At 48.3% G+C, this 27,761-nt stretch overlaps 1 protein-coding gene across 7 annotated transcripts in view; it reads right to left on the bottom strand.

Annotated features, from left to right (window-relative positions):
* Positions 1 to 27,761, bottom strand: part of GRIK4 (glutamate ionotropic receptor kainate type subunit 4) — a 392,975-nt gene that overhangs the window by 41,400 nt on the left and 323,814 nt on the right. For all 7 annotated transcript variants that reach the window (XM_088843015.1, XM_088843018.1, XM_088843016.1 and 4 more), the window contains one exon: positions 6,439 to 6,552. In XM_088843015.1, the coding sequence (XP_088699141.1) occupies positions 6,439 to 6,552 (114 nt within the window). The remainder of the gene's footprint in view (positions 1 to 6,438; positions 6,553 to 27,761) is intronic.

The following is a 27,761-nucleotide window of genomic DNA, read 5'->3' as shown; positions in this document are numbered from 1 at the left end:
GGGGTTCAGGTGGCAGCTATGTCAGGCCTGACCCGTTGATGGATCTGAGCCGCCCCAACATCTGCTTTCACTCGCTTTTTGTTCTCAAGACCAACAGGGTAAAGGTCAGAAAGAAAAAGAAGAAATCACTTCAGGGCTCTCATCCTGCTGCCTAGAATACTGGACCTCCTGACAGAAGCCAGGCTCCTGGGAGTCAGTGACACAAAGGGAAGTGGTGCTCATTGCTCACAGAATTACAAGATCCCTCATACTTCTCCCCCCTTTCCTTTCTTCCTTCTATACTTTTCAAGTAAATGCTTCATGTTTAGGATGATGATATTTTCCATACCAAAAATCATCCCATAAAAATGTATAGTCTAACACCATATGATATTGGGGCTTCCCAGGTGGCTTAGCAAAGATTCTGCCTGCCAATGCAGGAGACACGGGCTCAATGATCCCTGCTCCAGAAAGATTCCATGTGCCTCGGGGCAAATAAGCCCATGCAACACAATTACTGAGCCTGTGTGCTGCAACTACTGAAGACTGAGTGCCCTAGAGCCTGTATTCCGCAAGAGAAGCCACTGCAACGGGAAGCCTGCACACCGCAGCTAGAGAGTAGCCCCCACTAACTGCAGCTAGAGAAAGCCCACAAGCAGCAACAAAGACCTAGCCCAGCCAAAAATAAAAATAAAGAAAGTACTTTTTGAAAGCCTAAGAAATGAAAAGAAACACCTGCCTTCAAGGAGCATACAGTCTACTGGAATGTAGCAGTTGATGTTAGAGATGAGGAGAGCCTGAACCAAGGCAGAGTGAGCACGAATAGATAGTATATATGAGGATTGTTTAGGATGTGACTGGACCAAATGGACATTCGAGGAAACACAGTGCAGGGCAGCTCAGGTGGCTGGATGGAGATGTTGTGACCTGAGATGGGGCAGGGAGGAGAAGGGAGGAATATACCAAATGCAGTTTGGTTGTGTCACTGTCTTTGAGGTGCCTATGAGATATCCATGTGGAGATGTCTCGCGTGTGCTCAGCTGCTCAGTCATGTCTGACTCTTCATGACTCCGTGGACCATAGCCTGTCAGGCTCCTCTGTCCATGGCATTATTCTAGCAATGATACTGGAGTGTTGTCATTTCCTCCTCTGGGGATCTTCCTGACTCAGGGAGCGAACCTGCATCTTCCGTGGCTCCCACATTGGCAGGTGGATTCTTTATCACTGAGCCACCGGGGAAGTCTGGAGATGACTTAGTAATATATTTAAAATATGCTTCCGGAACTCAGGAGAGCACTTAGGGTTAGATTTATAGATTTGGGAGCAGGTGAGATTATCCAGGCAGAGAATTGGGAGAGTGAGAATAGAAAAGGACCACAGACATTTAAGTGGCAAACAGAGAGAGAAGAATCAACAGAAATGTTAAAGAAGGCAATAATCAGAGAGACAGGGAGCACAGCAGGAGAAAATGGTGATGTGGATGCTAGGAACTGAGAGGGGGTTTTAATAAGCAGGAGAGATTGACAATAACAAATGCCAAAGCCAGCCTCTGAGTGGCAGGGAGTAGAGATCAAAGAGCAAGACAGTCTTCTGATTCTGATCCTAGATATGCCTGGCAGAAATAGATTATACCCCAAGGTTGAGAGAAAGGAAAATATCCCACAATCAACTCGTGATGATCCATGTTCGAGAAAGAACCTAGATAATCTGAGATTGCTGGAAGGGCACAAATTACTTCTGATTATCTTTAGACTTGAGATATACCTGCCACTGCCTGTTATTTTGAAAGGTTCTGAAGAATTTCTAACTAGGCATTTATACCTTATGTTAATTATTTTCACTTTTGCACACTTTTTTGATTTTTGCCAGACGCTCACTTTTTTGGTAACTATCACTCACGACTCAGGTGACCTTGGATATAGAGCTAAGAGACTGGGATCATTATAGATTATAAATTACATTAAATGAATCCTATTTTTGCTCACAGAGAACTATCAGTTAGAGAAAATTTACAAAATAATAAACACCCAGTATTCAACTTTAATTTTATCAGCTTAACACTTATTATGTCAGAGAGAGCTTCTCTATGTATAAAAATTTTAGACTGTGGCACTCATGGTGAACTCTGCTGGGCTCCCCTTCGGTATTAGCTGTTTCTGGCAACCTCTTTTGTTTTAGACTCTGCACAGTTCCTCTCAGACTTGTTCTAACCAGGTCTCCCCCAGTTTAGTTGATTCAGGATTGTCTTCTCCCCAGCTCACTTTCTGATGCTTTCTAAGCATTCTGCTGCACACATGGAATGCAAGTAAATATTTGTTGAATAAATGCATAAACCGTCAGTTCTGCTTAGTGTGAGCTGTTCACACCAGCACTCAATTTTTACTCAGCTTGGCCCCCTGTTAGAAATTAGATCTGAGCAGCTGTGTGACACACTAGTGCCTCAGTAAAACGGCAGGGAGAGGGAAGGCACGTTGATCGGACAGGGGAACTGTGTGGGTAAGGCTCTCCAGAGACAGAGAGAACCAGGAGGGTGTGTGTGTATGTGTGTGTGAGACAGAGAGAACCAGGAGGATGTGTGTGTGTGTGTGTGTGTGTGTGTGTGTGCGCGCGCGCGCGCTCAGTCATGTCTGACTCTTTGTGACCCTGTGGACTATAGCCCACCAGGCTCCTCTCTGTCCATGGGATTTCCCAGGCAAGAATACTGGAATGGGTTGCTATTTCCTACTCTAGGGGATCTTTCTGACTCAGGGATCAAACTTGTATTTCTTGCTTCGCTTGCATTGGTAAGTGGATTCTTTACCAGTAGCACTGAGTTATTTCAAGGAATTGGCTCCTGTGATTGTAGGAGCTGGTAGGTCCCAAATCTGTAGGGCAGGCTGGAAACTCAGGATTTCTACGTGATAGGCTCGATACAGAATTCCCTTTGCTTTGGGAAACCTGCTTTTGCTCTCAAGGCCTTTCACTGATTGGATGAGACCCACCCACATTATCAAGGGTCATCTCCTTTACTTGACGTCAACTGATCATAGATGTTCATCACATCTACAAAAGACCCTTATAGCATCGTCTAGACTAGGGGTTGACAGAACATCTGGGTGCTAGAATCTCTACAAGCTGACACATAAAATTTCATGTCCCAGAACGAATGCACGCGAGCTCATACAGTCCAAGGCATGCAGGTGGTGGAAAACATTTGGCCAATGATCCAGTTAAGGATGTCCAGAGTCGATATTCAGGACAGTGGTGTCCTGGTGGTGGAGGTGGCCTAGTACTCATGGTTCCTCTCAGCCCATCTGATCATGGATGGTGCTCTAGTGCCTTTGGCTTTAATCAAGAAATCAAGGCCAGAGCCTAGTCATGTGACCTGGCCATAGAAATACCATCTGGAGGAAGACTGTGTCTCTGTCTTTTTTGGATCCTCCCTCGGAGCTCAGCTATGGGAGGAGAGTAGGTAGGGGTGGGGGTGGGGGGCTCAAGAAATGGTGCTGGATGGAAAGCTGTCTCCAGGTACCAAGAGATGTGATGATGACAAGAACATTACCCTGTGAATCAGGAGACCTGGATTCCAGACCCAGCTCCAGGTGTGACCTTGGTCTCCTCATCTGTAAGGTGGGAATGATAACACCTCCCTTCTTTCCTCAAAGAACAGTCGTGAGGACCAGTTGAGAACAGGGAGAGAGCCCCACTTACGGGACAACTTCTGAGCAGGTCACACGATGTAGGTGACAGCCTCATGTCACGGTGAAACAGAGCAGGACTTAACAGTCCTTGTCTCTCCCTACCATGCCCTCTGCCTGCCCTGTGTGCGTGGAAAACTTTAGCCAAAGGATAAGTTTAATCAGAGAAGGGAGAAATGCAGAAACAAAACAGTCAAAGCAGACTAAATAGTAATAATGTAGTCATTAAGCAGAGTCAAGAACCTTTAGTTTTTTTCTCAAGGGCTATAGATAATATTCAGAGCCAAACCCTGTGCACTGTCTTACAGATACCAAAACACCAGGTGGAGAAATTAACTACAGGATGACCAGACTGTACCCAGACTCGAGCTGCCACAATTCCGAGAACTGGCCTCAAAGAAATGGAAACAAACCAACCTTGAAACGAAAGATTGGACCTAAACAATCAAGATGCTGCTTCTCAGACCACTGATGACCAATTTAAAGGTGACTGTCAGAGCTGACTGTGCTATTTCTGTGTGCAGCCCCCTGCTGCTGCCGCCGCCGCCAAGTCATTTCAGTCGTGTTCGACTCTGTGCGACCCCGTAGACGGCAGCCCACCAGGCTCCTCCATCCATGGGATTCTCCCGGCAAGAACACGAGTGGGTTGCCATTTCCTTCTCCAATGCAGGAAAGTGAAAAGTGAAAGTGGAGTCACTCAGTCGTGTCCGACTCTTAGCGACCCCATGGACTGCAGCCCACCAGGCTCCTCCGTCCATGGGATTTTCCAGGCAAGAGTACTGGAGTGGGGTGCCATTGCCTTCTCCGGTGTAGCCCCCTACTTCTGTCTATAAAAGCTCTTGCCCCACCTTTCGGACAGACGTCCGCCACCATTCCCCCACCCCAGTTGCCGGCATCTGAAATAAAGCAAATCTTCCTTTCCACCAACCTGGTCTGCTTACTGGCTTTTGAGTGGCAAGCAGCCGGACCCCACCTACACTCTTTTCAGTAACAACAGAGAGAACACAGGCTTGTACCACACCGTTCCTGGGTTTGAACTCTGCTCTTTCAATGAGAGGTGTGTGGGCTTGGCCACGTTTGTAGAAATGCTTGCCACTGTTTCCTCATTTCTAAAATAAGAACAGGATGACTGTACTCATTTACTAGGGCTGCTGTAAGAAGGTGCCACAGACTGGGGGGGAGGGGGCTTAACGCAACAGAAGTGTATCGTCTCACAGTTCTGGAGGCTGAAAGTTCAGAATTAAGGGCAAGTTCTTTCCTTGTCCCTTCTAGCTTCTGGGGTTGCTGGCCATCCTTGGTGCTTCTTGGCTTGTAGATGCATCCCTCCAGTCTGCCTCCAAATTCACAGGATCTTGTCTTCCCTGGGTGTCTGTGTCCAGATTTCCCACTTCTTTAGAGAGACACTGGTCATTGGGTTAGCTCCGCCTCCCCCATTCCAGCATGACCTCATCTTAACGTGACTCTATCTGCGAAGATCCTATTTCCAAATAAGGTCACCCAATTCACAAGTCCTTTTGATGGGGCAGCAATCGATCCGTAACAACAGCCCACATCACAGGGGCCTGAAGAGTGTCTGGCACACAAGAGGTGCTCAGTGAATGGGAGCTATCATTATCATGGAAAAGTTAGGAGGAAGAATCAAAATCCCCCTTCATTCACAAGACAGACACATCCATCACTGCAGGGATTATGACCAGATCCTCACATTTCTTTCTGGCTTAGCCTGGAGAGCTTGGGATTTTGATGCTGTCTCATCTTCCAGATGATGTAGCCTCTGTGTCCAAGCTGGGCAGCAGTAATGATGCACTGAGGCCCAGCCCACGACAATGGTCTTCTGAGCGGCCTGAGTGGACTCTGAGACGAGAAGTCCTTCCTCCTGGAGAAATGGGCCACAGATCCTGATGCCCTGGCTGGGGCTGCAAATATAGAAAACTCCTTTCTCCCAGGGTTGAGACTTGGGGCCTGGGAGGGGCTCAGAAGGGTGGAAGGTCTTCAGCAGGTACATGGGGTGAGCTCTGGGTTCCTTGCTGTTGAGCAGCTTTGTGGTGTCGGGTGCTAGAATACATCATGTTGCATGAACTTGGATGCCTAAAGTGACTAGATCGTTGGGGAAATCCATGTAATAGATGTGTGCTTAGAGCCAGATTGGATAAGGGTTACTATTCCCTCTCCAGATGCTCCCCCCACCAGCCAGTAACTTTGACGTCGCATCCAGCCCCTGCTGCCCATGGGTGAGCTTTTGCAAATTCATTTTTACATTCAGTCCAGTCCTTCCTTTTGAAAGGGAGGCAGAAGAAGCTATAAGTGATATTACATTACCTGCTTTTTGTCCTCCAGTACAGATAATCAAAAGAGGGAGTCTGCATTGCCTCAGTAGGTGCAATGCTCAGAATGAAGAGAAGCAGATCTGAAGGTTGCCAAAGGCTTTGAGAAATCTGGGGTAACTCATCTGGGCTGGGGACCCACCATCTTGGAGGAACCTGAGAAACCCACAGGTCCAGTTGCCAACACTCTACAAACCAAGGGTTGAATGATCGTTCTTGGCCATCCCTATGCAGGGAGGCAGAAGCATTATTTTTACTGGAAAGCCCCCAAGCGTGACTTTTCCATTCCTCCTGTTTGCAAGTCCTCACAGCTGATGGGGGAGAAAATAGCCTGGCACATTCGCATTTAAGTCTTGAAATCTAAATATTTCTGTGAGTCATTCATTATTACCATATAACTCAGTGTTTGCATGCAAATAACTCTAATGCCATAAATGCTTATAAAATAAATCTCTTACCATATGAACTCGGTAAAGAATGCTAATTCCCAGAGTCATGAATGGCTTCGAGAAATCAATCACTTTCTCCCGTTCCGCAGTAATGGTGAGGCCCGCCACGGCCAGATCCGCTTTCTGAAAGGAACAGAGGGAGGTCATCAAAGGGGTGGCCCCATGAGATGGGGGCACAGGGACCTGTGACCAGAGGCCCCAGTGATGGAGAGGTGCCACTCTGGTCTGGCTTGGGGAGTGACTCTAAGTGGCCAGAGGTCTGAACAATTACTCATGAGAGGACATGGATGCTGAAGCTGTAACTCATGTCCATCTCAAGCACGTGTGTGTGCTCAGTCGCTTCAGTCCTGTCCGACCCTTTGCGACCCTATAGCCTGTAGCTCACCAGGCTCCTCAGTCCAGGGATTCTCCAGGCAAGAATACTGGAGTGGGTTGCCATGCCCCTTTCCAGAGGATCTTCCTGACCCAGGGATCAAATCAGTGTCTCCTGCATTACAGGCAGATTCTTTACCACTGAGCCACCGGGGAAGCCCTCATCTGAGGTTGCTGCTGCTGCTAAGTCGCTTCAGTCGTGTGTGACCCCATAGAAGGCAGCCCACAAGGCTCCCCTGTCCCTGGGATTCTCCAGACAAGAATACTGGAGTGGGTTGTCATTTCCTTCTCCAATGCATGAAAGTGAAAAGTGAAAGTGAAGTTACTCAGTCGTGTCCGACTCTTAGTGACCCCATGGACTGCAGCCTACCAGGCTCCTCCGTCCATGGGATTTTCCAGGCGAGAGTACTGGAGTGGGGTGCCATTGCCTTCTCTGCATCTGAGGTTAGACCCCTTTAAATATGTAAATTAGTATAAAAAGGGAGGCTCACTGTGGACCGTTCAGACAGAGACTAAAAACGCCCTAGGCAAGGGAGAATTGGCAGACAGAACTTCTGGATACTCAATAATGAGTAGGTTTTTATTCAACTGATGAACTTGCTCAGCCAACAAACAAGTCCCAGTGTTGTGTGAGCTTTGGTGAGGGAGTTACAGTGGAAAATAAAAATGATGGCTCCTTGGAAATTACAGGCAATCTAATGCAATAGCATTTATCTCCCAGGGAGAAAATGAAGGCCAAGAATTGAGCAAGTGGCCCAACATCACAAAGCTTGTCTTTGTCAGAGGTAGGACTACACCTCAGGCTTCCTGGACCACTGGCCTTATGTTGCTGTCAAGGTCAAAATCCAGGTGCCACAGCAGAACTCTAAGAAGGGTCTCTGATCCCTTTTATGCGAAGTCACCAGATGTTTCTGCACCTCAAGTGCCCACACATGATGAGAATCTTTCTTGAATTAAGATCCCCTGAGAAAGGAAATGCTGTCAGCTCCTCCATATACCTCTCTGTCAGGAAGTTCTTCCTTGTGTCTAACTTCAATCCACCCTGCTGCAAAGCAAGCTCACTTCCTATTGGCCTGCTCCCCTATACATAGAGTGGTGGGAAAGGCCCAGAGTGCTCTTCACTTCTGGCCATGCTCTGCCCTAACTAGCTAACCAACCTAAACTAGTCACTTCACTTCTCTTGGCTTCCTTAATTTCATCTGCAAACCACAGGTGTGGTGTTGAGACAATGCCAGGATCCTTCCAAGCAATTCTCCGACAGTGATTTTCATAGTGTAGTCTAGGATCACCCACATTAGAATCACCTTATTCTTATCAAAGACTAAGAATGTTAAAGAGTAAAGGGCTTATTAAAATGTGAATTCCTGAGTCTCATCCCAAACCTCTCGGATCAGAATCTGGTCATGGGGCCTGGGAATCTGTATTTGTGACAAGTTGCCCAGGTGATTCTGACTTATACCAATATTTAAGAATTATGTTTTATAACCTAGGCATGTATCTCAGACTGGCCTCCATCAAGGTTTACATTTCAGCTTCTTTTACCACTAATTCTGGTGGATCTATTGACACACAAGGTGGAGAAAGAAAGGAGGAAAAGTGAGGTGTTTAACAATTTACAAACAGGCCAGTGGGTTCTGAATGAGAACACACACACACACACATGCTACACATGTGTGCGATTTTTCCTAAATCACTGCAAAGGAAGTGAGGACAGACATGTCACTCCTCACTTTATACACAAAGGGATTTATGATTTGTACACACAGGATACATCCATTGACAGAAGTCAATTTCTTCTCCATCTCAGCTCTGCTCCTCAACCCCCAACTCATGCTAAAGCAGCCACACGATCCAGCACCAGTTAACAAGGTAGAGCCTTATAAAGTGAAAGTGAAAGTATTAGTCTCTCAGTCATGTCCGACTCTTTGTATCCCCATGGACTGTACCCACCAGGATCCTCTGTCCTTGGAATTCTCCAGGCAAGAATCCTAGAGTGGGTAGCCGTTCCCTTCTCCGATTCATGGATTGAACTAAGGTCTGCTGCATTGCAGGCAGATTCTTTACCATCTGAGCCACCAGAGAAGCCCTTACAAAGTGAGGCCAGGCTTTAAAGTGACTAGAGAGCAGATGTAAGAGATTTTTAATAAAAACGAAAAACCTAAATGCCTTTTTGAGTTCATTCTATATTTCTCCAAGAGAGTGTTGATGACTGCTGTCAAGTCAATCAACCCTTGAGAAGGGAGTGAAGTTTGATTAGAAGATTGTTAGTGCCTTCATTCGGAGAAGGCAATGGCAAGCCACTCCAGTACTCTTGCCTAGAAAATCCCATGGATGGAGGAGCCTGGTAGGCTGCAGTCCGTGGGGTCACTAAGGGTCGGACACGACTGTGCGACTTCACTTTCACTTTTCACTTTCACACATTGGAGAAGGAAATGGCAACCCACTCCAGTGTTCTTGCCTGGAGAATCCCAGGGAAGGGGGAGCCTGTTGGGCTTCCGTCTATGGGGTCACACAGAGTTGGACCCTTCAGAGGGTTGTTTGGACCTTTCAGATCTTCAGTCCCTCGATGACAGTGGCTCTAACTTGAGTTCCACTCAAGAGCACATTTGTAAAGCGACAGAAATCAACCACAAAGATGCAGCGGGTGCAATCCTGGTCCTGTGCAGGGTTACGGCAAAACAGCAGTCAAGCCCTGCAAAGACCTTGGGCGGAGGAGATAGGAGTTTGATAGGTTGGAATGAAAGAACTGAAGAAAAGAATAGGAAAACGAAAACTGATACAATGGCCAAGAGGTAACCACCACATCCTGTCATTTTTATGGTTATTAAAAAAAAAAAAGATACATCCAAACCAACAACTCGATCCTCAAGTTTCTTTCCCCTCCACCACCACCAACACAGCCTTCCTCCCAAAAGGGTGAACTTCAGATTGCAATTTAGAAATCATTTCACAAGTTTATAAAGTCGGCCAGCAACAACATTATGGTAAAACAATTCCATATGGAGAGGAAACTAGAAATGGACAGCAGCCCAGGAGGGCGCTTTCCTGGATAGAAGCAGAAAGACCTCACACCCCGGGAGAATGTCTGTCCCAGCCTCAGACAGGGCACTTCTGTCTATTCTCAAATAGGCGCGTCCCCAAGCTAGACCAAACAGAAAACTGCCTCCTGGAGGCGCTGCTGCCTCTTCAGCCCAGCCCTTCTCTCTCTCCTTTGTCTCCACTTGAGAGTAAGCTGGGTGCAGGGGAGGCAGGGAGGGAAGAGTGAGATGCTAGAAGCAGCTATGGAGGTTACATAGTGGATTTTTTTTCCCGTTGACTCAGTAGTGAGCAGCAATCACGCACCAGGGCTTCCGTGCAGCCCGGATGACCAGCAACAACCTCATGGGATCTGCTATTCCAAAAGGCGGGCATGTCTTTTATTTTCACCTTGGTTAAAAAGACATTATCCTGTAAAGCAGGCTTTGATGAGGAGGTCATGTGCCACTAAACCAAATTAACAACCACAGGGGCTGGGGCTGCAGACTAGCAATTGTGGGCACAGGAAATCAAGGGAAGTATAGGCATCACGACGGCTCAGCCCAGCCCTTCTTCATCTCCGGCCACTCTTCGGGGAGAGCCGTGCTCTCCAGTGAAAGAACCACAGACTGGATATCAGAAGACCTGGCTCTCATCACAGCTGGGCCATAAACTCACTGTGATCTGGGGTAAGTGATTCTACTGTCCGGGCCTGAGTTTCTCCTACTGTGAAATGAAAGGACTCAACCAGATGCTCTGAAGCTCTTGCATGTGTGTGTGCTAAGTCGCTTCAGTCATGTCTGACTCTTTGCGACACTATGGACTGTAGCCCGCCAGCCTCCTCTATCCATGGGATTCTCCAGGAAGGAATCTTCCCAACCCACGGACTGAAACTGTCCGTGTCTCTTATGTCTAACCCTGCACTGGCAGGTGGATTCTTTATCACTAGCACTGCCTGGGAAGCCCTCTGAAGCTCTTCCCCAGGTCTAAGAGCCCAGGCTTTCATTTTGCTGGACTAGGAAGGGAGGAACTTCCATCAACTGGTCCCTGTTTGCTCCAGAAGATGATGGTGGTCCCTAGAAACGATGTTTCAGAGATGTCAGGGAGGAGACTGTTTATCACCTTAGTCAGCAGGGAGCAGAGCCCAAGGCAGGAAAGCCAGAAAGGCCAGAAAGATACAATGCCATGTGGAGAGGGCAGATCTGGAGGTGTACCCTGGGTGGGGGGCGGGAACCCAGAAAAGGGTAGGACGCCTGGAGCTAGAGAAAGAAGAGAGGGAGGAATGGGCACGTGAAACAGGCAGAGCATTCTGTAAGCATCACGATGCTCCTGGTTACTGTGTGTGTGTGTGTGTGTGTGTGCACGCGCGCGTGCACAGGGGTGTATAAATACATTCCCTCTGAGAGAAAGACCTCTCTTCTCTTCCCATTTTTGATTGAAAGTGCTCTTTGAAGAGCTTCATGTTCTGCCTCTGAGAGATCCCCTCTTTTATCTCCTGGATGTTTGTGGAATTTACAAGGGGAGGGCAGACTGCAGGCAGCCTGGAGGTGACTTCCAAAACATACTACCCTGTGCCTCCTGGGTTGAATAGGGGGGTCACACAAGACTGCCACCATCATTGCTATCAGAGCCTGAAGGCTCGGGCTGGCCGCGGCTCTTCTCCTGGGATGAGAGGCCTGGCTGGAAGACAGCAAATTCACAGCAGAGCTCTGGGCTGTGCCTGCCCCAGTCCGCAGACCCCACCCCGTGCTTCCCTGAGAACATCTCCAGGGAGGCCTCTGCCCGCAGCACCAGATCCTGAAAGAGCTGAAGGATCAAAGCTTTCCTCTGTCTCCTTTTCCTTCTCTTTTAGGCACGTGCTGCCCCGTTTTGGGCAAAGTTCTATCCCTTGCCCTCAGCAGTGCCCAGGCACCCTGGGCAGACCTCCACTGCCTCAGCTCCCTGCCTCCTTTATCTAAGAGTTCCTCTTTCACATGGAGTCTAGGTAAAGAGAGGACGGGGTGGGTCAAAAGACCTGGCTCTGCCTTTTGCTGACCAAATGCTCATAATGACTCACTTAGCCTCTCTGGGACTCAGCCTACCAGGTTATACAATGGGGTGATGCCTGCCTATCAGTATGTGAGAGTCAAGAGAGATGATGGGTGTGGAAGAGCCCTATGAACTCTGCACACTGTAGAGTCCCCTCCACACCTGCCTGGGGCAATGGAGGCAGTAGACAGGGTGGCTGAGACTCAGCCTTCAGTGTGGGCCAGACCCATCTGGGCTCTGTTATTCCTTACTTGCTGTGTGACCTTGGACAAAAGTTATGTAACCTCTCTGAGCCTCAGTTCTTATCTGAAAGTGGGGATGATAATAGCCCCCACTTCCCAGAATTGCTAAGAAAGTGAATGAGACGATGCTTATAAATGCTGAGTAAGTAACTGATTAATGTTTGACTTTAGATGATACTGATAGTGGTAATGATGATGAACTTGACAATGATGAGAATCTCAAGAGGGCCTCTGGAGACAACATCTCCACGATGAGTTGTAGGAACATCTGAGGGGGCAGCCAGGCCTGTTCCATCTCCAGGTGGGCAGAGGTCTCTGGACATTTGGCCCCTAGTGGCCTTTCCTAGGTGACCTGGGACACACACACAGCTGAACCAAGGACCCTCTTAGGCCTCACACTGTACCACTGCTCAGAAATCTCAAGGAAAAACCTGATACCCAGCTTGGAAACCAAACCCAGTCACTCTCCACAGCCTCTTCCTTGTTACACGATTCTCCTCTGGGGACAACAGATTCAACGACCTCCCCAGTTCCCTTTGAAATCTTGGATCCATCATGCTATCTCTGGTCAGCTTCCAGGTCTTTGTTCTCTGGCCTTTTTTTAACTCGGCCCCCACTGTCCCCCAGTCCCCCAGGGCTCCTAGCCCCTGGGGAGGCCGGCTAGCCTCCTTCACCCACCCTGCCACCAGCTTTCTACTCCTTCGCTGGTCACATCTGCACAGATCTTGTTTCACCTGCTACTCGGGCCCCATGGCGCCTCACATCCTTTGCTGGCATTTATTTAACTCTGTAATTGTGTTATTTAACACTGGAAAGCTTTGGGAGGATACAGTTAGAATGAGAAAATGCTACACAGAATAAGGCTGTATCGAGCATTCCTGGAAGCCTTCATTCCAGGGTAATTGTCTCTGGAGATCCTCTGTATATTGAAAAGGCTTACAGAATCCCAAGCAAGGCCAGGCCTGAGGTGGTGAGCGCGGCGAGGGCATTATCTGTAAAGACCCAGATAGGAAGGAGCCCCAAGTTCACCAAGCCTGGCTTCCCAGGGAGGGATAAAGGATTCTGGGCTCTGGTTGAGTATCTGGGCCCAGGGTGACATGGGACCACGGAGCTCACTGGATCCCCAGTGAGCTCTGCGTCCTGGGATCTGCCCTGGAGTGTGGAATATCAGGGATGGCAGAACCCACTGCCCCCTCCCCAGAAATCCTTCCCTCTGTAATGGCATCCTCTTATCGACCCTCCCAGGCAGGGAGCAAAGTGCTGGGATACAGGGGTAAGCAAACACAGGCAAGGTCCCTGACGGCAGCAGAGGCAGTTGCCAGACTGTTGAAGAAGAAATCTGTAAAATGACAGTGTTTAGTCATCTGTGGCCCCATAGAAGGGAGAACAGGGGTTGACTGAGTCTTCATGGGAGCTTTCTCAAGATAAGACTCAGTTATCTGAACAAGAGCTACCAGTGAGAAGGCCTGGGATGAGCACTCCCACTCAGGGTGGGGGGGGTTGCTGCATGTGCAAAGGCCCTGAAGCAGGAGGGAGCTTGGGGCATTCCAGAGACTAGAAGAGGGCCAGAGTGTCTGAAGCACACAGGGCTGGAATGGTGCTGTAAGATGAAGCTGGAGGGACAGGCAGAAGATGCAATGGCTTGAAGAGCAGCTGTAAGGCCCTGAAGTACTTTAAGCAGAATCAGGTCTGTAATCCTAACATGCTTAATACCTGTAGCCCTGCCTGTTGCTTAATTAGTAAACTGACACACAGGCAGAGCTGCAGGTGTAGCCTGGGAGTCAGGCCTTCATGGTCTTCCCAGCTCTCCAAGTTCAGCCGTATTTCCCTTCAGCACACCTCCTGAAGCCCCTGGGAGTCAAACACACCTCCTATAGCTCTTTCACTTGGAATGTCCAACAGTAACTCCCCTCTTCAGGGTCCATTCAAAGTTTATCTCCTCTGTACAAATTTCCCTATCAGTTTCTCAGGAATAAGCCTTCCCTCCTCTCAATCAAAAAGGGAGCTAAGGGACATTCCTGGTGGTCCAGTGGTTGAGAACCTGCCTTCCGATTCAAGGGACGTGGGTTCAATCCCTGATTGGGGAACTAAGATCCTACATGCCACAGGGCAACTAAGCCTGCACACCGCAACTCCTGAGCCCAAGCGCACTGGAACCCATGTGCCACAAACAGGGAGCCTGGGTGCCACACAAGAGAAGATCCCACCCACCTGCTGCAACTAAGACATGATGCAGTCAAAGATAAATAAACAGAAACAATAATAAAGTGAATATATATGGGGGGAAATGGAGCTAAAACACTGCTTATACCACTTAGGTAGCATTTGCCATAAATTGCCTTATATTAGAACAGGGACCTGGGCTCACACACCAACCTTACCCTTACTGGCTGTGTGACCTTGAGAAAGGACTTACCTTCTCTGTGCCTCAATTTCTTCAGTGAGAGAGTGGACCTAACAACAGTTCCCACCCTCATGGAGCCTCTACAGGAATTAATTGAACACCCCATATAAAGTCTATGCCTGGCACAGAATAATTCTCATTGAATGAGAGCTCTTACTATTATTATTGTGTGAACATTATTATTGTTGTTGTGAACCTTCATGGACATAAATTAGCTCCCCCATTAGATTACAAGAAGCAAGGACCAGATCGTCAAAAAAATTAACTTATGTAGTTGCCATCGGCTCCATTTTCCAAAGAAACTGAGACCCAGAGAGGTTACTAATTTGCTCAAGTACACATAGCCTGGAAACAGAGAAATATGTCTTCAGATGCACAGATTCTCAGGACTGCTTTCTTATGGCTGCTCTGTTCATAGCGACATTCCCAAAGTGGACACACAGTAAGTCTCTAAAACCAGTGCAGCCAGCAGGGCAGGGTACAGGAGGCCAACTTCTCAGACACGGCCTACCCTCCAGCCCCTTCTTGCCGACAGCAGAATCAGGTTGATTTCTGACACATACCTGATGTGCCTGTACCAGGAGGGACTTATTAGGAAGCTGGGTCATTATAACCAAATTCAGGTCATGCTCCGGATGCAAACAGATACACTTCTTCATCCTCCAGCCTAAAGAGGACTGACTCGAAGCTCCACATCCCCACTAGAGGGCTCCCTTCTCCCCCTACCCTCTCCCCAGCCCCAGCTCCCTGTAACTCCACGGCAGTGCTATACAGGCAACCCAAGCGAAAGGCGAATGGGCCTCCACACTCTGTGATTAAGGCAGCCATCAGTGGAGAGGTGTTAATTACCCTCTGGGAAGAAGCGGATGCTGAGGAGGGCCCGGGCTGAGCCAGGCGGGCCAGAAGAGAAAGGACCAGCTTCTAGAATCTCGCCCGCCCTCAGGCCCGTGCTGCGCAGTGGAGCAGATTAACATCTGCAGCTCAGCCCATTTCAAATTAGATTATGTGCTCACTTTCTGTCTTTTGATCCATCTACCTGTTGGGCACCTTGTTCTCCTCTCCTGCCCCCCACCTAGGGAGCTGCTCAGGGAACCTGCTGGGATGCACCAGGGTCCCTGTGCTGAGCAGCAACGGGATCTGAAGGTGCTGGGGAGCTCACTCCCACTCCTGGGTCCCCTGTTATCCACAGGAGCCATCACTTAGACGCCCTAATAATAGGTTTCAGCAATGCACACAGCTGCTCTTCTGTTGCGTGAGGCAGGCGGCTTCCCACTCTACCCGCCGTGGGCTGGGGCTGAGGGTAAATTAATAGGGCCCCATGGCACCTGCACAATGATGGGTGCCCTGTTCACTGAGGAGACTGGGGGTCAACCCCATCCCTTCCTCTCCCTTCTTTTAGGCCAGGATATGGGAACATGGAGGAGGACCAGCTAGTCACCTGTCTCTCTCTCACACACACTCAAATCAGCCTGCTTCCCATTCTGGGGAAGGTCCTGATCAGAGAACCTTTTTGAGTTCATGTGTGTGTGCGTACTCAGTCACTCAATCGTGTCCGACTCTTTGCAACCCCATGGACTGTAGCCCACCAGGCTCCTCTGTCCAAGGGATTTCCCAGGCAAGAATCCTGCAGTGGGTTGTCATGCCCTCCTCCACAGGATCTTCCTGACCCAGGGATCGAACCCACATCTTCTGCAGATTCTTCACCCACTGAGCCACCTGGGAAGCCCTTTTTGAGCACATCTGAGCCCAAATCTGAGAGATTTACTCATGCACCCTGGGCTGAGCCTACAAGGCTCAGAGCCAAACCCAGAGAAGCATTAGCATTCCAGGGAAAGTAGCAATGTCACTGGCGGGTCCAAGGGCTCCCTGGTGCTATTTCTTGAGGTGACAGCCTACTCTCAGGGTTGGATGAATTTCTTTAGAGTTAAATTAAAATCCCCATGAAATATTTAGTTGGCTCAGCTCACAGCTGTGTAATTGGCCTATGTGGGCCGATTTGAGGAAAGAACCAGGCTTAAGTAAAGAAGGGTTGGCAATTCTTTCACGGGTGAAGTTGTGTAGTACAGGGGTCCAAGCTGGGTCAGGAGGCCAAGCAGATATTGTTGACCTTTGACCTCTTGTCACATGCTCCCATCTCTGGCCGTGGACCCTCTCTGCCCTTTCGGGTCAGAGAGATGTATGTCAATCCCAATTCTACAATCCTCAGTGAGCAAATTCAACTTCCTCACCTCTAAAATGGACACAATCATGCCTGTTTATTGTGATCGTTGCAAGGATTAAATCCAGTAACCTCTGTGGACTGAGCTCAGGGGTTGTTCTGCCCTTATAACCCTCTTCCAACTGTAGCCAGGGCAGTGTTTGAGGCTAAAGCAGATCATGTTGTTCTCTGTATTGCCTTCTTAATTTTCTATGCCATGGACCTTCCTCAGCGGTCTGGTGAGGTCTGTCTACCCATTCTTTAAAAATGTTTTAAAATGTTTATTACATTTGCCATTTCATGTGATGTATTACATAATACATAATTACAAGGGACTTCCCTGGCAGTCCAGTGGTTAAGACTCTTTGCTTCCAGTGCAAGAGGTGCAGCTTGGATCCCTGGTGGGGAAACTAAGATCCCATATGCCACATGGTACAGCTAATAAATGAATAAAAAATAAAAGCAAAAAATACATAACCGCATAATTGTGATACATTGACCATGAGAGCCAGAGGTAGGTCTAGCAACACTCTAATGGCATCATTGTTGACAAAGTCACAGTATGCTTAATACCAATAAGGTTTGTTGCCCACATTTATAGATAAAGCAAATATCATATTTCAGTTTGAATTTAGAAAAAAACATAGATATAAAATTTTCCCTTTTAAGTTTATGATCTCTCTTGATGCCCTCCTCAGACCCCTGGGTGGGCATGGACCCCAGGAAAAGAACCCAGAGAGACTTTCCAGTTACTGACCCTGATTCCTCACCAGGCCCACCAGGCATGGTGTGATGGGGCAGTGCTCTGGTTCTCAAATGTGACCGGTTCATTTGCACTGTGGAGTTCTGGCATTTACTCTTTCCTCTCCCTGCTCTTGGGCTTCCCAAGTAGTCAGAGGTAAAGAATCCCCCTGCCAATGCAAGGGATCCAGGCTCAATCCCTGGGTCAGGAAAGTCCCCTGGGAGAGGAAATGGCAACCCACTCCAGTATTCTTGCCTGGGAAATCCCATGGACAGAGGAGCCTGGTGGGCTACAATCCATGGGGTCACCAAAGAGTCGGACATGACTGAGTGGCTAAACACCAATTCCCAGCTCTGCCCTGGCCTCGGTGAGGCTGCTTCTGCACATGGTTCGGCTCTCAGCGTGGTCTTTCCAGATGCTCATTCAAAGGGGCCCTCTCCCTGACACTCTCTGTGTAATTATCCCGAGTGTCTCCCTTCACAGCAAAAATCACAATCTAAAATTGTCTTGTTCATTCCTTCATCTTCCTGTTTATTGTCTGTTTAGAAAGAAGGTTCCAGTAGGCAGGAACCTGTCGTTGCTGTGGCCACACAGCTCTCCAGAGACTAGAACGATGCCTGGCAAGGGATGGGTATCAAACAGATATTTGATGAAGAAAGGCACAGCTGATGCATGAATAGATGAATCAGAGAAAGCAACCAGGAGCTCCTTCATGTGATTTTCTCACCTTGACTCTGAGCTAGGGGAGCAATTATGCACAATTCCAGCTAAGAGTGCACATGCTCCAGCCACCCGTGGCACGCACCAGCCACCATAATCTTAGGCAAGTGACCTAACCTCTCTGTACCTCAGTTTCCTCATCTGGAAAGTGGGACAGTAACAATACATACCTCACAAGGATGTTGTGAAGACTAAACGAAATGATATATGAAAAGCACTCACATCAGAGCCTGGAGCAGAAAATGCTACAGACGTGTAAGCTATATTTTTGTTGTTGCAAGTTAAAAGATCAACTTCAATGTTATTTAAAACAGTGATTATTTCAAAAGATCAATATAGGTTTTGAAGAGAGAACAAAGAAATCCCATGATTGGAAAACCAATGCGTATGATAGATGTTACGCTGTGTTTATGTAGTTGGGATGTGAAAAAGAACTAGCCCTGAGAGTCTGGGGATGCAGGGATTCCCCGGCGAAGCCTGAACTCTGCTTCCTCACACTGTGGCACCATTACCATCGCCTTCATCATCCCCAACCCCCGATTTTCTGAAGATCGACCAGTGATTGACACATCAAAGAAAACGATAGAATCCCCAATTTTCAAGATGACAGGCTCGTTCATAATCCAAATGTTCCTTATTCCCCAATCAAACTGATAAAAATCTCCAGCCCACATGACAATGTGGCCGTCAGTAGGACCTGTGATGAGAGGCAGAGGATTGCTACTGGTGAGTTCACACACTGCTGCCAGGGTCCCACATACCCTGCTGGCTGCCAGAAAAGCCAAAGGTATGGGACGCAGCGTGGGCTCTGACATTGAGCAAGGCTAGCTGGCCCACATGGGGATCAAGCTTGCAGCCCTGACCTTTCAGGCAGAAAACGAGCACTGACCAAGCCAGTTCCACAGCTGCTGGGGCCTCTTCTTTTATTTCCCTTCCCACTTGTCAGCACCATGTTTAGGAACAGCATGATTCACAGGCTGCTATTAGGACTGTTTTTGTTGGGTGAGATAAAGGACCACCAGTTCCTGGGAGCATGGCTGACAGCCACAGAGAACTTCCAGAGGTGACCCCCTTTGCCCCTTCTGAACTCCAGGTCAACAAGCCTCCTCCAGTGATTCCCCCATCTCTGACTGTCTTGCTGGACAGAAGAAACATCTGAACTGGTCTCAGATTGACCCCTGAGCTGTGCCACAGGGTGCCAGGAAGGATGAGCAAAGATCTGACTCATCATATCCATGAACTGGTTAACAGCTAGCCTTCTTCTCATTTCTTATCAGCATATGCACAAGTCAAAGCCATCGCCAAGGGCAGAGAGCATTTTCTCAGGGATCCCTGCTGTTTTTCCCAAGAAGACAGATAGAGGTGCTGTCATAAGCCTCTGGCCCCTCCTCCTTGGTGATGAAGTGCGTTTGGTCTACTTTAGAGAGGTAGGTGCTGACAGGGTTCGCATGTCCCCTTATGATAAACACCCCCAAAATTCTTTTCACAAACTGCATATGAGCTCTACAGCAACCTCAAAGCCAGCAGTAGCCAATGTAGAGATAGGAGAATAAGACAGAGCAAAGATGGTATTCAACTCAGGATGATGGTTACCTTTTGGGAGGGGGGCAGGGTGTAGAGTGAAGGGAGGCATTTTGGCAGGCAGGGGCAAGGGTCTGCAGTGTGCTGGTGTTGGAGTATGTCTTGATCGGAATTGTAATGACATGGGTATGTCCCCTCTGTGATAAGTCAAGTCGATGCTTATGATCTGTGTGTATAGAATATATATATTTCAATTACAATGCTTTTTAAAAAGTTAAGTGATTTGCCCAAATAGAAGAGAGAGTGGTTACCATCAAGCCTGACACTCGGCATCTTGCTGACTCTTTTTTTTTTTTAATTATTTTGTATTAAGGTAGAGCCAAGTGGAGAAGGCAATGGCACCCCACTCCAGGACTCTTGCCTAGAAAATCCCATGGACGGAGGAGCCTGGTAGGCTGCAGTCCGTGGGGTCGCTAAGAGTCGGAAACGACTGAGTGACTTCACTTTCACTTTTCACTTTCACACATTGGAGAAGGAAATGGCAACCCACTCCAGTGTTCTTGCCTGGAGAATCCCAGGGACGGGGGAGCCTGGTGGGCTTCCATCTGTGGGGTCACACAGAGTCGGACACGACTGAAGTGACTTAGCAGCAGTAGCAGCAGAGCCAAGTAAAAATGTGATAATTACAGATGGACAGCAAAGAGACTCAGCCATATATATAATGTATCCATTCTCCCCCAAACTCCCCTCCCATCCAGGCTGCCACATAAAACATTGCCTGCTGACTCTTTGGAATAAAAAAGCCTGGAAGATACATACAGGGCTGCAGTGACTACATTATTTGTGCCAGGGGCTGGTATGTTCAGACATGACAAATCTCTAGCCTATCTCTGTTTAAACATCTGGGTGGCTTCTAATTCAAGATGAGCTAAAAGGAACATTTGGCTGTTTTAACTGGATTTGTACTTTGCATCTGGATGGAAAAAAGTCCAGATCCCTTGTCTGGTGCAAACAACTGGATAGACTGTAAAGCTCTCAGGAGCCAATTCTCTCTTTGCCGTGAACACTGGGCAAAGCCCAGTGACTGGGGGCGGGGGAACCTGGCGCCTAGCTGAGAGCCAAAAACAGCCTCCAACACTTGCCAGTCTCCACTCTAGATGGGTCTTAAAACCCAGAAGGAGACAGCACTCCATCCCATGTTGGATAGCGATGTTTCCACAGTGTTTTGTGGGTCCTGGGTTTAAGTATGTGTCCTGCTAGCTATGTGATCATGGGCAAGTTACTTAACCTTTCAGAACTTGTTTTCTCATGAGTAAAGTATGAATGGCAACAGCTTCTACTTTACAGAGTTGCTGTGAAGATCACATGAGTTAATATCCAAGGTCTGACACAAAGAAAATGTTCACCACTCAACCATGTTTGCTGCTATTATTATTATTATTATGCTCTTTCTGATTCTGGCATCCCATCTCCATCTGCTTGACACTCCCAAGACCTGGCCTTTGCTTTGGGCTGCACCGTCCTGCCTGGTGGGTTTTTTAAAAGTAAATTTTATTAAATTTTAATAATTCTATTTAGCTAGTTGCTTTTCTGTGGTTGCGTGCAGGTTTTCTCTAGCTGCAGCGAGCGGGGGTTATACTCTAGCTGTGGTGCACAGGCTTCTCATTGCAGTGGCTTCTCTTGTTGCAGAGCACAGGCTCTAGAGTACAGGCTCAGTAGTTGTGGTATGGCTTCAGCAGTTACTGCACAAGGGCTTAGTTGTCCCACAGCAATGGGATCATCCTTGTGTGCGTGCTTAGTCGTTCAGTCGTGTCTGACTTTTTGTGACCTCATGGACTGTAGCCTGTCAGACTCAGACATCTCTGTCCATGGAATTTTCCAGGCAAGAATACTGGAATGGGTTGCCATTTCCTCCAGGGGATCTTCTCTACCCAGGGATTGAACCTGCATCTCCTGAGTCTCCTGTATTGGCTGGCAGTTTCTTTAGCGCTGAGCCACCAGGGAAGACCCTGGACCAGGGATTGAACCAGTGTCTCCTGCATTGCAAGGCAGATTCTTAACCACTGGACCATCTGGCGGGGTTTTTGAAGGTTGAACTCTCCTACCTGATTGGCTCCTACTGACTCCCCTTCACTTTTGGTCAGACTGACACCAGCTGACATAATTGCTGATCTGCTGTACTTACTGACCACATCCACCCTCTGCTTTGATCTCCTGCTTGTATTCCACCATTCACCAACACCCGGCAGCCAGCTGGGTCCCCAGCCTGCTGCCATCCAAGACCAGGCAGGTGTGCTCAGGGCGTGTCCTGGATGTGGATAAAGGATCCATTCAGCAAAGGTTGACAGTCTTTCTGGGCTGTTCAAATTCACTGAATGGACCACCTGCTGCCATTTTTAAAGATCTAGGCCTTCACCCTGTTGCCTAAATTGCAAATGTAGACACAGCAGGAGCTGAAGTTTGTCATCGAGCAAGGGAGCTCACCTGAGGACTGTAGAAGGAATAATGCCATAGGTTCTGGAAAGGGCGAGGCAGAACGGGGCTCTCAGACAGCCATCTCCAGAGCTGCCAACACTGCCGTTGGCACCACTGAGCCATTTCTGGTTCTCACGCTGACAAATGGTGAGATGTCAGACTCCTGACAAGCTATAGGATGGCCAGAAGAATAATCTGTGAATAAGCCCCCTAAAGCATATAAGGCTTCTGGCCAAGAACTGAGATGGTGAGGCCAAGCCATGACAACAAGCAAGTTGAAAACACAAGACCTTCTGGTGTGATTTCATTTCTGTGAGTGAGGGATGAATGGTGGAATGACAGAAGCAACTGTCACATATGGCTGCTCTGGTGCAGAGCTATTTATTCCTGGGAAGGCAAGGGGCTTCCCAGGTGGCCCCAGTGGTAAAGATCCTGCCTGCCAATGCAGGAAACTCAGGAGATGTGGGTTTGATTCTTGGGACAGGAAGATCCCTTGGAGGAGGGCACAGCAACGGACTCCAATATTCTTGCTTAGAGAATCCCATGGGCAGAGGAGCCTGGGGGACTACAGTCCAGTGATTGAGTGTGCATGCACAGGGCAAGGGATGAGCAGTGCCCGCCTGCTGGGGTTGGGGGCTGGAGCGGGCAGGGAGTCACTGCAGCAGGACCTGACGACCCAGTGATGGCCGGACGAGCAAACATGGCAGGTGTTCAAGGCGGCTCCCCGCAGGACTCAAGAGGGCACGCTGCAAACCCATTTGAATTTGGAGTCTGATTCTGGCACTTCTCAGCCCCACGATTCTGGACAAATGAATCTCAGAGCCTGTTTGCTGATTTATAAAACAGGGATCAGAATACTTTAATTTGTCAGGTTCTTTGAAGATTCAGTTCAGTTCAGTCACTCAGTTGTATCCAACTCTTTGTGATCCCATGGACTGCAGCACACCAGTCTTCCCTGTCCACCACTATCTCCAGGAGCTTGCTCAAACTCATGTCCATTGAATCGGCGATGCCATCCAACCATCTCATCCTGTTGCCTTGCCTTCTCCCCCTCCCTTCAATCTTTCCCAGCATCAGGGTCTTTTTCAGTAAGTTGGCTCTTCGCAGCAGGTGGCCAAAGAACTGGAGCGTCAGCTTTAGCATCAGTCCTTCCAATTAATATTCAGGGTTGATTTCTTTTAGGAATGACTGGTTTGATCTCCTTGCTGTCCAAAGGACTCTCAAGAGTCTTCTCCAACACCACATTTCAAAAGCATCAGTTCTTTGGTACTCAGCTTTCTTGATCGTCCAACTCTCACATCCATACATGACCACTGGAAAAACCATAGCTTTGACTAGACGGACCTTGGTCAGCAAAGTAATGTCTCTGCTTTTTAATACGCTGTCCAGATTGGTCATAGCTTTTCTTCCAAGGAGCAAGTGTCTTTTAATTTCACGGCTGCAGTCACCATCTGCAGTGATTTTGAAGCCCCCCAACATAAAGTCTCTTACTGTTTCCCCATCTATTTGCCATGAAGAGATGGAACCAGATGCCATGATCTTGGTTTTTGAATGTTGAGTTTTAAGTCAGCCTTTTCACTCTCTTCTTTCACTTTCATCAAGAGGCTCTTTAGTTCCTCTTCACTTTCTGGCATAAGAGTGGTGTCATCTGCATATCTGAGGTTACTGACATTTCTCCTGGAAGTCTTGATTCCAGCTTGTGCTTCATTAAATGAGATAATATTTGTCGAGCAACTATTAGCACTGCACCTGGCATCTAGTAAGTGCTCAAGAAACAGCACCCATGACTATCTTTGGTGCAATATCACCCAAGGAACACGTGAAAGGTCAGCCTAGGGAGTCACAGGGGTTGAGCTCAGAATACAGGAGTCTCAGGGGAGATGACTCAGATGTCCATGAAGCACCTGCTTCATGGAGTACATGGTGTCACTCTCTCTACCAACACCTATACTCGAGGAAATAAAACTGGCAAGCACAAGCAGAGGTTGATTGCAAAGGCAGTTGGAGGGGACATCCTTGGTGGTTCAGTGGCTAAGACTCTGTGCTCCTAATGTAGGGGGCCCAGGTTCGATTCTTGGTCAGGGAACTAGATCCCACATGCCATAACTAAGAGTTTGCATGTCACAACTAAAGATTCCATGAACTGTAACTGAGACTCAGCACAATCAAAACAAACAAAGATAAATAAATAAATATGTAAAGCAAAGGCAGTTGGAAGACAAATGTGTGTGTGATGAGAGTTGAGCAGACAACCATTTAGGCCAACTAAAGCTTAAAGACTGAAGACAGAAGGCTGTGACTCAGAGAGCAAACTAGGAGATGGGGTCAATTTCAGAGTCAGACAACTCACCCCAGACATTCCCACCCCATGAGGAGAGGAAAGAGGGGGAGGGGGCTTAAGCTCCTCTTTCTCAAGACAATACTGGTGTAGGATGCAGGGCAGGGTTGCACATACACCGGGGTGAGCTGAGGGCCCAGCTTTGGGCACCAGGGGAAGGTGGAGCCGGGAAGGGAGGCAGGGATTTGTATGGGAAGTGTATGGGTGCCCATGGCATCTCTGCTGCCCTGTGCTGAATGTGCCAGCACTTCTGGGCCACTGTGGGTTTTTCCTGTTACCAGTCAAAGGGATCATCTGAAAATCGACCACTGGTTCTTGGCATTGGAACGTTCTGTCAAGGCTCTGGGGTCTTTGGGGTCAAGGGCTATAATAGTTCATTCTTTTATACATGTCTTCACAGCATCCCATTCATCTACTCATCCATCCATCCATTTACCTGCCACCCATTCAACCATCCATCTATCGACGCATTTATCTACCATCCATCCAGCCATCCAGCCAAACTTTTATCTAGCATCCATCCATCTGAGTGTGTGAGTGCTAAGTCACTTCAGTCGTGTCTGATTCTGTGCAGCTCAGGCAGACCACAGCCTGCCAGGCTCTTCTGCCATGGGATTCTCCAGGAAAGAATACTAGAGTGGGTTGCTCTGACCTCTTTCAGGGGATCTTCCTCATCCGAGCATCAAGGTTCTTTACCACTAGCACCATCTGGGAAGTCCATCCATCCATCTCCCATGTATTTATTTACCATCCATGAATCCACCCACCCATCCATCTACCCGTTCATCCACCCTAAGTATGCTGGGGGCTGTTCCAGGTGCCATCAGTATACAGATGAACAAGACAGATGTAATTCCTGATCTCAGAGAACTTGCATTCTAGTCTCACAGTAAGCAAGGTGATTTCATTTGGCAACAGTCTCTTTGAAGATCATACAACAAGGTACTGTGGAAGAGAGGGGTTCAGAGACAGGATGGCGGTCTCTTAGGTGGCAGAGAAAGAATAATTCCTGAAGGAGGCAACATCTGGATTAGACCTAGATAACTAGGTAGAAACAGTAGATTGGAGACTTTGAAGGAAAAGGTTTCTGCTAGAAGGAAGAGCACAAACCATATGCTGGAACTGGGCATGCCGCGAACAAGCAGTCAAGAGAAAGACAGAGAGAGGGGAGCCAGAGATGGGAGATGCAGGGTCTTGTGAGCTCTTAATTACTCCTTTAGATGGTAGGGACGTTGGTGAAATTGTGACTGATGAAGGTAGTTGTTATTCAGTTGCTAAATCATGTCCTACTCTTTTCGACCCCATGGCTTGTAGCACACCAGGCTTCCCTGTCCACTATCTCCCGGAGTCTGCTCAAACTCATGTCCATTGAGTTGGTGATACTATTGAACCATCTCATCCTCTTTCACCCCCTTCTCCTCCCACCCTCAATTTTTCCCAGCATTTTCCAATGAGTCAGCTCTGCATCAGGTGGTCAAAGTATTGGAGCTTCAGCTTCAGCATCAGTCCTTCCAATGAATACTCAGGATTGATTTCCTTTAGGATTGACCGGTTTGATTTCCTTGCAGTCCAAGGGGCTCTCCAGATTTTTCTCCAGCACCACAATTTGAAAGCATCAATTTTTCAGTGCTCAGCCTTCTTTATGATCCCACTCTCACAACCGTACATGATGAGTGGAAAAACCACAGCTTTGACTATACAGATCTTTTGTCAGCAAAGTGATATCTCTGCTTTTTAATATACTGTCTAGGTTTGTCATAGCTTTACTTCCAAGGAGCAAGTGCCATTTAATTTCATGGCTGCAGTCACCGTCCACAGTGATTTTGGAGCCCAAGAAGATAAAATCTGTCACTGTTTTCACTCCCCCCCTCCCCATTTGCTATGAAGTGATGGGACCGGATGCCAGGATCTTAGCTTTTTGAATGCTGAGTTTTAAGTCAGCTTTTTCTCTCTCCTCTTTCACCCTCATCAAGAGGTTCTTTAGTCACTCCTCGCTTGATGAAGGTAGAACGTGGAGGAAATGTTTTTGCTCACTGAACAAGGGAGGAAATGTTGGCCCAGGGAGATGTGGCACCAGCTAAAAGCTCAGGGACACCCCTAGACTTCCAACTCAAGGTTTTTTTTTTTTTCCTAAGATCAAGAGGACATGTGAACTTGCCACCAATGCCACCACCTTGTCACCTAACAGAGGCTATGTCTCTCGCAAGAGATGACCCAGAGACCATTCCTCTGGAGGGAATTTCTGTTCCTTGTGTCTGTTTTCCCCAGACAAGAGGGCACGGAGAGGAGGTCAGAACCGTGGCAGGTTCCCACTGATGCAGGTAACCTTTAGAAGGCAGCCAGAGCTCAGGCCACAGGAGCACGACCAGACACGTGGTACTTCAGTTTTGTCTTGATCAGTTAAGACTTTTGTGGTCTCCAGAGAGGTGTGGCAAGGAGAAATTAACCCAATTACCCCAGGCCAGCCTGGGACAGGGAAGGACCCAGCCCTGGAAGCGCACATCTCGCAGAAAGGCAGGCCTATGGACCCATGTGTTTGGGGATGGAAGGAGGAGGGACCGAGGCTTTAGGTCCGGAGAGGAAGTGCAAGCAGAGTCTCATGGGAGAGGCGGGTAACAGACGGCAGGGAAGGAGAGCAGAGATCTGACCTAGTCTGAGAGCCCCAGCATGCCAGGGATACTGAGGACAGTATAGTTCATTGATTTCTCATAATAACCCTGGGGTGGACGCTACTATCTCCATTTTGAGGACGAAGATGCGGAGTGGGGTGGATCAGAAACACTGGCTGGCTTGTCCAAGCACCAGGGGTGGGTGCTGCGGCACGGGGAGAGGGGTAGAGGACAGCTGAGCATGCTCAGCTCCCCCGACTTCACTACCTCCTGCCTCTGACGGCCCTCAAACAGACTCGGGCCCAGCTCTGCCCTCTCGCCGGCCTCCCTCACCCATCTTTCCGCCACACTACATTTCTCCACCTCCAAGTTTGGCCTGTACTTCAGACCCATGTCATTTACTCCTCAACTCTGCCATCTAAAGCAGCTTGTTTTTTCCAGAGACTGTTTCTTAGTTGATGACTTCACCAGGCACTTGTAATCTAAAACCGAGACGAGGAGTCAGCCGGAGTCTCCCCGTCCTACCTCCCTGCTGTCTCTCCATTCAATAACCAAGCCCCATCCATCCTACCTCTGAAACGCCCATGTAGTCCATCACTGCCACTCGGATCTGACTGCTGCTGTCATCACTCACATCTTTACTGGAATTGTTCAGTAGTTTATGCACTG

Source organism: Moschus berezovskii, chromosome 14, assembly GCF_049115385.1.
Source record: "Moschus berezovskii isolate FMDL1 chromosome 14, NW_MosBer_1.0, whole genome shotgun sequence".
Classification (NCBI taxonomy): Eukaryota; Metazoa; Chordata; class Mammalia; order Artiodactyla; family Moschidae; genus Moschus; species Moschus berezovskii.
Note: the sequence above shows the minus strand (reverse complement) of the source record. Positions and strands in the feature narration are given on the sequence as shown.